This window comes from Mus caroli, chromosome 17 (genome assembly GCF_900094665.2).
Source record: "Mus caroli chromosome 17, CAROLI_EIJ_v1.1, whole genome shotgun sequence".
In the NCBI taxonomy this organism is placed as follows: domain Eukaryota; kingdom Metazoa; phylum Chordata; class Mammalia; order Rodentia; family Muridae; genus Mus; species Mus caroli.
Window position 1 is genome coordinate 32,429,964 of NC_034586.1, and position 9,498 is coordinate 32,439,461.

The 9,498-nt window shown below is 54.6% G+C and overlaps 1 protein-coding gene across 1 annotated transcript in view; it reads right to left on the reverse strand.

Annotated features, from left to right (window-relative positions):
- Positions 1-2,562: 2,562 nt before the first annotated feature.
- The window catches only part of Vars2 (valyl-tRNA synthetase 2, mitochondrial), an 11,836-nt gene continuing 4,900 nt past the window's right edge, over positions 2,563-9,498 (reverse strand). Inside the window, exons 12-29 of the mRNA XM_021186231.2 lie at positions 9,200-9,327; positions 8,999-9,102; positions 8,656-8,737; positions 7,973-8,049; positions 7,821-7,896; positions 7,505-7,610; positions 7,315-7,385; positions 7,103-7,228; positions 6,901-7,005; positions 6,753-6,821; positions 6,576-6,654; positions 6,359-6,486; positions 6,124-6,276; positions 5,241-5,447; positions 4,122-4,233; positions 3,865-4,040; positions 3,645-3,767; positions 2,563-3,561 (exon numbers count right to left, since the gene is read on the reverse strand). Of these exons, the coding sequence (XP_021041890.1) occupies positions 3,466-3,561; positions 3,645-3,767; positions 3,865-4,040; positions 4,122-4,233; positions 5,241-5,447; positions 6,124-6,276; positions 6,359-6,486; positions 6,576-6,654; positions 6,753-6,821; positions 6,901-7,005; positions 7,103-7,228; positions 7,315-7,385; positions 7,505-7,610; positions 7,821-7,896; positions 7,973-8,049; positions 8,656-8,737; positions 8,999-9,102; positions 9,200-9,327 (2,018 nt within the window). The 3' untranslated portion in view covers positions 2,563-3,465. The remainder of the gene's footprint in view (positions 3,562-3,644; positions 3,768-3,864; positions 4,041-4,121; positions 4,234-5,240; positions 5,448-6,123; positions 6,277-6,358; positions 6,487-6,575; positions 6,655-6,752; positions 6,822-6,900; positions 7,006-7,102; positions 7,229-7,314; positions 7,386-7,504; positions 7,611-7,820; positions 7,897-7,972; positions 8,050-8,655; positions 8,738-8,998; positions 9,103-9,199; positions 9,328-9,498) is intronic.

Genomic DNA, 9,498 nt, shown 5'->3' on the forward strand with positions numbered 1-9,498 from the left:
ACAAACCAGACAACCAAAGCACTGGGGAGGAAGGGTGGGAGAAGCAGTCTCCTCACTCACTACACCCAAGAAAGGGCCTTGGAGTAGGTTCTTAGCTTCCTTTGCCTGGTTCTCCACCCTGGAGCTATGAACTGCTGAGGGTAGGCAGCCGAAGGTGGGCTGTGTGGGGGCAGGGAAGAGTTGCTTAGTTTTATGTGCACATGTGTGCTTCCTTTCACCTGCAGCCAGAGGCATCAGCCCTAGTTATGGCAATTGTGAGCTACCTGACCTGGGTGCTGGGACTGGAACTGGAACATGGGTTCTCTGAAGAGCTGAGCCACCTCTTCAGCCCCTTGTTGCTGGTTCCTAAGCTACTGTAGCTTAGGAAAATCCAAAGTAGTCTCGAAGTTTTCTGATATGGAGGGAAGTGCTGCCAAGCTTGCTTTGAGTTGGAGATGGAAGGAGCCTGAAAAATCTATTGGAGGCCGCTAGAGGCGAGCAGGGTCAGTGGACAAGTGACCTCTCCTCCCATAGCCCTTCCTCTAACTCAGGATCTCCAGACTCCAGGCACTCCTACCCCTACCCTCTTGTGTGTGCGGAGTTCTCCCCTGGCTTGGCTGAGACACGGAGCTTGGAGGATCTGAAGGCTTATGGGGGAGTGGGGATAAAAACAGTGGAAGCATTAGAAAGCCTATGGGACTGTGGGTGGGGCTATGGTGGGGCTCCAGGGTTGAAGGCTTGTCTAGACCTGTACAAGGCCCTGGGTTCTATCTGCAGCCTGAGTTTGCAGGAGCCCAAGCTGCTGCCAGTAGCTGTTAGGCTCCCTGCTTGCGGAGGGAGGGGCTGGAGTTGAGTGGTCCACTGGGTCTTCACAGCTCTTTCCACTCAGCATCTCCATGCCTGTTTCTCTCTCTCTCTTTTTCTCTTTGCTGTGTGGTTTCATTTCTGCCCCATGGTTTTTAGTTGCCAGTTGCTATGACACAAATGGGCAGAGGGGGAAAGAACCTTCTACATCCTCTGGATCACAGGCACTGTGGTAAAGAATTCACCCTGAGTGCTGGCTTGCTTTCAGATTATAAGTTCTAGGAGGGAAAGGTTTAAATGGAACCTCTACTCCCGTCTTGTTTTTGAGTGGTGGATTTTATATAGGCAAGGGAATTCATTAATCTGAATAAGCCCCCCCCTTTCTTTCTTGGTCCTAATAAGAAAGGAGAAAACACAGGTACCCATACCAGGTCAGTAAGATCTCCAAGGAGCTCCAGGATCTTGTTTACAGATGGGCATCCTTGGCAGAGGCTCCTCTACACTGTGTCCTTACTCATGGAGATCTCTCTGATTGTGTGTCTAAGAAAGGAACACCTGGTGTCTTCTGCACAAGGACCTGACTTCAATATAAACTGGCAGAGAGCACCCCCACCCCAAAAAAAGGGACCCCTGGTGGGAAGTATCAGTTCGTAAAAACCAACAAGCTAGTCAGAGGCTGAGCAGGTCCTGGCATGGGTTGAGAGGTAGGTGGGCTGATTCCTTGCTGGGGAGGTTGGAGAAGCTGTTGCAGGTTTACTAAGCACTTTTGTTTCTGCTAGGGCTTGTCAATAAAGGAGGCACTTTCAGGGCAGCCCCCAGAAGCAATAGGGCATCTTGGTGTAGCAGGGACTACTCACTCCTGCAGGGTCAGGAGAACAAGGGGTTAGCGCTGGGGCTTTGAAGTCTGATGGTTGTGCACATGCCATCATGGTCTTCCTGGGTCCCAGTCCAGCTTCCAGTGGTTAAAGTAGGGATGTAGTTGTTAGTGTGACTTCCCTATTCACCACTACTTTTCCACCTCAGACAGACCCTTCGGCCTGCCTCTGGCCTGGTCGCTATGGTCAGGGCAGCTTTGGGGTTGGGAGATGTTACTATCCTAGTGGCCAAGAGTGTCCTTACAGTATCCGTAACATCCTGCTAGCCTAGGGGCTGTTGATTACTCCTCCCAGTTAAGATAACCCTGCCCCATCGGGTACAAGGCTTTCTTAAGGGCCCACTCCTTACAGTTTTCTATCTTAAAGCCTTGGTCTCATGGCAACAGCCAGTTTCTCTTGCTAAGTGGGCAGAGTGGGCGGCAAACGCACTAAGCTGGATGCGCGTCCAGCCTGTGTCTGGAACCTTGCCCGGCAGTCTAAAAAGACCCACGAACTGTGTGCAACCTGCTTTACCGACACTAGTCTCGGGTGTGGAGCTTGAATAACCAGTTGTCTCCCTCAAAAGGTCTCCAGCCTGCTCTTCTGGGGAACAAACAGGAAATGGGCACCAGAGGTGACCCTGCAGGACAGAGGATGGCAGTCAGCTCTTGCTGATACTGGGGTGTAGACCCGGCTTGTGAAGTTTCACAGACCTGGTTAAGAGCTATGCACATCTTAGCTGGAAACCTGGCTTTTAAAGAATGCTTGCCTGCCTGCCTGCCTCCCTCCCTCCCTCCCTTTGCAGCTACGCTGGCCATGTGATGATGCTATCCAACAAGACAGAAGTAGGAAGTGAAGTGTTAGTATCTTTTGAGGAAAGAGCTTCCATTTCAGAGGGAAGTCCAACCCTTCACGAGACCCCATGTTTCTTTCAATGCTAACCTCTGTAATCACAGATGTTTTTATTACTGCAGGCTCGAGTGGCAGGTGGCCAGTAACCAGCGCAGTTCACCATACCGCTCGCTCTTCATCTCTCTCCACCCCCCATGGCCTCCTTGGTACCTGGAGTGCCAAGAATGTGCTATGTCAGCTTTTCTGAGTGTTCCTTCTAGGTGGGACATTTTCTTGCCCCTCCCAGAAGTCTTTGTTTCACTGCATCTTTCTAAGATTAACCTGGCCCCTCTGCTACCCCAGCACAGTGTGGCTCCCTTCCATCCTTTTCTCCCTTGCATCTGATGGCTTTGAAACTGGCCGTCTCGCCCACTGACCCCAGAGGGAGGAAATCAGGAAGCCTTCTCTTCAGGAAGAGTGCAGACACATGGGAGCAGCTCAAGTGGACCTTGGATGTGGTCAGTGTGTCAGGGAAAAAAGGCTGAAAGGAAGAGAGATGTGGAGCCCAAACCCTGTACTTCTGCCCGAAACAGGAGCACTTGTCAAAGTCACCAGGTTTGAAACTTTGCTACTGTAACAGAAAGGAGCTGCAGCCTGAGTTGTTGATCAGCTAGGCTAAACTCCTTTTGATAAGTTGGGAAAATTACTTCCATTCTTCTTTGTGTCCAACATGAAGCTAAACTGTGCGTGCGTTGTTAGGCAATGGAGCAATGGAGAGGCGAGACAGTCGAGCGGGGCACAGGGCAGTAAAGGCTCACACTCGGGTGCTTGGGGTTTATCCTTTTATCTCCATCTCCTCCTCATTCTCGAATCATGGCACTTTCCAATCTGCTCCCTCCTACAGAATGAGGAAGGTGGTCCAGGTCACCTCTGAGGTCCCATCGCACCAAGAGCAGGCAGGTCTGAGGAGGAATGCTGGCTGGGCTGTGAGTGGGGCTCAGAGCTCCCTGGCACTGGGAGCCTCATTCATCAGTTGCTGTAGGTAGGAGGCTGCCTGGTCCAGCTTTGACAATTCCAGATGGAGGGAGGAAATCTGGACAAGGAGAAAAGATGAGAAGGGGTGAGCTGGCCTCCCAGCCCACACCCTGCCAGGAACTCAGGCGTCCTCAGCCTTACCCTCTGCTGCCTCTCTGCAAGACCCTCTGACACGGTCCGGTTCAACAGGTCATCAAGCTGCTTCTGTAACTTCTGCCTTCGGGCAGTGAGCCGGGGCAGCTGGCTCTGGGGGTCCACCAGGCCCTACAGAACAGGGGAGAAGTCAGACACCTGCAGCCTGACCAGCCTCTACTCCTCCTCCTCCTCTTCCTCCTCGGTTCCTCCAACCCCCTCTGGTCACCTGCAGCTCCATGTAGATCTTCATGGTGTCACCCAGTGGGGCCAGGGCCCACCCTGAGGGAGCTGCTGCCCCTGGGGACAGGAATCCTACAGCCCCGCAGTGGCTCAGGACACCCAGAGGCTCCAGAAAGGGCTGGACTAGGCCTTGTTCTCCTGGGTCCGAGCACTGCAGCAGCACTAACAGAGACAGGGACAGTGAAACAGTCAGTGTGAGCATCAGTTCCTGCCGTGCTCCCATCTTCCCAGGACCAGCCTCACCTTGGGGTCGGTCTTTCGTGAGCTGGTAGGTGGCTCGGAGCGCCCGCAAAGCCTGTACAACCTCTTGGACTCTGGAGAAGCAGCGCTCCAGCTCCGGCTGGTGCCAGAACTCCTGATGAAGAAACGCAGAGTCAGTAGAGAAACTGGGCATTGATGCTCCTGGCTCTACCCTCTCTGTACCTCCATCATCTCCTCAGCAGCGTGCACACTGCTCCACCTCCAGGAGCAGGGCAGCATGGGAGGTGTTGCCTAAGGGTTTATACAACCAGTGGCTAATGTCTGTACTCATCCTGAAGGTACCAACCAACCCCAACTGAGCTAGAAATATAAACGCTATCAAAACACAAAGCCCAAAATCTAGAACAATTTTACTTTGTATGGATATTCTGTAAACATGTATTCATATGTAACACGCGTGTCTGCCAGATTCCCTGGAATTGGGGTTACAGACAGTTATGAGCCACCAGTATGGAACTCTAACCCAGGTCTTCTGCAAGAAGAAATTTTCTTTTTTTTTTTTTTTCTTTCTTTTTGGATTTTTGAGATAGGGTTTCTCTGTGTAGCCCTGGCTGTCCTGGAACTCACTCTGTAGACCAGGCTGGCCTCGAACTCAGAAATCTGCCTGCCTCTGCCTCCCAAGTACTGGGATTAAAGGCGTGTGCCACCACCACCCGGATAAGAAGAAATTTTCTTAACTGCTGAGCCACCGTTCCAGCCCTAGACTTTCTTCTTTTCTTTTTTTGAGACAGGTCTCTCTATGCAGTCCTGGGCTGTCCTGGAACTTTAATATGTAGACTATGGGTGACCTCAAACTCACAATAATTCTTGGGGCTGAAAACAGCAATTCAGTGACACAGCATCAAAAACAGTGGGGCTAGGCACGGTGACACAGGCCTTAATCCCAGCACTTACTTGGGAGGCAGAGGTAGGTGGGGTGGGTCCAGGATAGCCAGCGTTACACAGCAAAGTGGGGGTGGGGAAGCGGCTCAGCGGGTGGATGCTCACCTAGCAAGCAGGGCCACCTGAGCTGAAATCCCGTGTGAAAGCTCCACAGCTAACAGTCACTACCTCAGCCCTCAGGAGGCCACCCTGCTTCCCGGACCCCTGCCCGTGACTCACCAGGCTGCGAGCACTGGGGTAGGGGGCCACACAGATGCTGGGGGCAAGGGGGCCGCCTGGCCTTGGGGGCAGCCTCTGCCACAGCTCCTCTGCCAGGAAGGGCATCAGCGGGGCAAGGAGGCGTAGACCCACGTCTGCACAGGAAAACAGGACCTGAGGGGGTCCTGGGGGACGGGGCACGCTCGACAACACTGGCTTCACTGCTTCCTAAGGAGAGAGCTGGCAGATAACACAACAGCCACACCACATCCTGAGTTGGGGTACATGCTAAGTTACTGAACATCACTGACACCGTGCTAGACACCATGCTAGCCCCGGACCCGCATGTGAACAGGCCCAGTGATTCCCAGAGAGTGGGAGAGGAAGGGGACAGTGTTTTTGTCTGCAGTGTCAGGGACAGAACCCAGAGCCTTTGAGCACCCTGCCCAGGCAGGTCCACCAAGGAGCCATCCTCACTGCCCTGGAACAACGCTGAGACGTGGGGTATCAGCGCCACCCTTGCCTACCCTGAATGACCCGGAGTGGGAAACTGAGGTGAACTGTCACGGACACTGCTTAAAGACCCTCGCCTGAACCCACCACGCTGATCCCCCACTCCCCACCCCTACCCCCAGTGTACAGCTACTCATTTTAAATGCAGCAACGATTGGGGCTGAGGAAACCCCACTGCCCTCATTCCCTGACAGGTTTCTAGACTCTTCCAGCTTTCTTCCTCACTAGGACAGGCTGGCAACAGCTCTGGGCTATATACTACAGAGCCCCAGCCAGGGAGGGAGGAACACGCTTTCCCTGATGAGGGGGCACTGGGTGTACCCACAGAGCTCTGGACCACCACCACCACTCAGTTCCAGGAGACACCACCCGGCTGGGCCCCACCACTCACCAGGTAGACATCACAGAGATTGTGGAGCCAGAAATGATACAGGGCGTGGGTGACAAGTGAAAGCTCCCGACTCAGGAAGCCTCTCTCACATTCGCTGGCTGCAAAGGCCAGGCGGCTGAGAATCCAGGCATCCATGGGAGAGGAGGGGGTTACCTGCCAGCAGGAGGGCATGAGGACCTGGATGGCTGGACCCCCTGTCCCTGCCACCCCTCCGGGCTTGCTGCCGTCCTCACACCTCCTCTGCTGGTTGGGGCACGAAGTTATCCCCCAGGGCACGGAGGATAAAGCGCAGGGCATTCCAGAGCTTGTTGCAGAAATGGCGGTAGTTCAGGACCTCAGAGACAGACAGGTGCAGGTCGCCCCCTTGGGGGGAGAGAACAAGGAGTCGGCTCATCCTCCGTCAGTGGAGCTGTCCACAGATACCCTCTGCCACACCACACACCGAGGCTTACCCAGGATTCCATGGGAGCACAGTGCAAATCTCAGGGCGTCCGTCCCACACTCAGGGATCCCGTAAGGAAAGTCCTTTTTCTGCAGCCAAAGGAAGGCAGGTGTGGCCAGTGCCATGGAGGCTGAGGAGGAAGCTGGCAGTCAAGTCAAGAGGCCAGGACAAGGGCCACAGGTCTCACCTGTGCTGCGGCTGCAACGGCGAGCTCTCCAGGGTCCAAGTTACCGTCTCTCAGCTTGGCCTGCAGCACCTGGACAAGAGACGGGTCAGACTCCTTCCCTGTGCTCTCCACAGACCTTGTCATCTCCAGCTAAAGCCTTTGTTCTTACCTGCAGCCCCTGTCCGCTAATGATGTCCCGTGGGTCTAGCACGTTCCCCAGGGACTTGCTCATCTTCCGGCCCTGCCTGTCCCGAACCATGGAGTGAAGAAGCACCTGCAGACACGGAGGGGTCAGCGGGAAGGACTTAGGCCTGCGACTTCTGCGCTCAGTGAGTTAGGGTGACTCTGGGACAGGTGTCTGAGTACAGTACCTTGCTGAAGGGGAGCTGCCCAGTGAGCTGGGTCCCCAGCATGACCATGCGGCCCACCCAGAACATCAGCAGGTCACTACCCGTTTCCAAGAGGGTGAGGGGATAGAAGCGAGCAAGGTCTGGCGTCTAGGACGAGATAAGCAGTAAGGGGCAGATCTGCCACAGCCAGTCGCTGCCCACCTGTGTCGTGCCCACCTTCCAACCCACCTCACCTCTCTCGGCCAACCCAGGGCAGAAAAGGGGAAAAGAGCCGAAGAGAACCAAGTGTCCAGGACGTCAGGATCTGGAGACAAAACAGGGAAGTGCACGGCTGGAGCCCTAGTGCCTAAGGCCTCCAGGCCCTGCTGCCCATCCCACCCCGATTCCAGCAGCCCTCAAAGATCTGCCCTGCCAGCTTCTCACCCCTCTCCAGGGTCAGTTCTGCCTCTGGTCTCCCTGTCCGTTTTGCTGCTACTGCTCTGGCTTCAGCCTCTGACCGTCCGACCACCCAACATTCCTTCCTGTCATCCTGAAAAAATTGAGGAGAAGCAGAGGATGGGTGTGAGACTCTCAGTTTTCACACTGTCTCCTGAGTGATGAGTAGCAGACTCCTCTAGAGGAAAGAAAATGACACTTATAGGAACTGTCAAACACTAGGTTCCACACAGAGCCCCCTTCCAGGTCTCTATCTGACCCTGACTGAGGCTCTCTCTACCACATTCAGTTGGTTCTCACTGACCTCTGCATTCTCCCCGATGACCCGGTAGGCTGGAATCTGATGGCCCCACCACAGCTGCCGGGAGACACACCAGTCCCTGTCAAAGAGGACACCACTGACACCTTGACCTGACGGCGGGGTCCCCCTCCCACCTTCATGGAAGGCCTCCTTACCCAATGTGGGCAAACCAGTGTTGCCAGCTCTTCTGGTGGAAGGAGGGCCAGAGCTCCAGAGCCCCTGACTCCACAGCCTGTTAAAAAAGGTGGTGGATGCCCTTAATCCCAGACAGAGGTGGGAGGAGCCCTGTGAGTTCCAGGCCAGCCAGGACTGCACAGTGAGATCCTGTCTCAAAACCAACCAAACAAAAAAACCTCAGAAGGTGGCCAGCAAAGAGCTTGGCTCACACAGTGACAACCTGAGTTCATCCTCTTGTCTTCACATAGCACACACACAATTAAATAGTTTTAAAGTTTTAAAACTTCTACATGTATGTATACTATTTGTGTACACATATGATGTACGCACACACAAGTATGGAGGTCATAGGACAACTTGGAAGGCTCTCTCCTTCCACCATTCGGGTTTGGGGGACTAACCCAAGGCTAAGCTTAGCAGCTAGTGCCTTCATCTGCTAAGCCATCTCCTTTTCTCCGCCCAAAACATCAAAAACCTCAGAAGGGACCTTGCATGCTGTGCAAGAAGATTCTGGGCTAGAACAAGGGCACAGGCCAGCCCTCCAGGCCCCCTGCCCGTCGCCACCAGAGCCCTTATGACAGGAGGTTCTCCTCTCTGAGCTGTATCACTCTTCTCAGAAGCTCCCACTCGAGGCCCAGTCCTTCCCCATACGGGGCCTTGCCTTGGCAGCTCGGTCCCCCATTTCCTGGCAGCGGACAAACCATTGGCTCTTCAGCAGGTACTCCACCACGTCCCCGGAACGGCTGCAAGGACAGCAAGTGAGAGGCCCTGTGCACTTAGGAACAGCTGGACAAAGTCTCACAGAAGCCCAGCCTAGTGGCACCCTTTATATTATGATCCCACACTTGACAGGCTAAGGAGTTCCAGGCCAGGGTGGGTCACAGGACCCCAACTCAAACAGAGCCTACACTCTGGTCAGGGTACCGAGCCCATCCTGCTGTCCCTCGTAAGCTTCGTCCATTCCCTCTTGGGATGGGCCTAAGGAAGGATTAAGATGGTGATACCTGCAGATGGGCAGTACCATGGGGTGCTCCTGTAGGCCTCGGAATAGGCCCCGCTCCCTCAGTGTGCACATGATCTTTTCCCGGGCCACAAATCGGTGAAGGCCCTGGGGGAACGTGACAATATCAGAGGCTTCAGACTAGACAGGGAGGCGGGGCAGAGGGCACCTATAGGAGACAGGGTACCACCAAGGCTCCGCCTACCTGCAGCCAGTCTCCACAGAGGGATGTCATGGTCCCATCCTCTGCAATGACACTCAGTGGGGTCAGGCCATGCCGGATCCCCATCTCAGCATCTACTGGACTGTGAGCAGGAGTCACCTTCACTGCCCCTGGGGGAAACAGCTGCTCTGAGACTGGCACTAACCTTGGCTTTGGGCTTTAAGAAACACCACATCTCATGCCTCATCCCCTCCTGCCTCCATCATCCCCACATCCCACCCTCATCCCCTCCTGCCTCCATCATCCCCACATCCCACCCTCGTCCCCTCCTGCCTCCATCA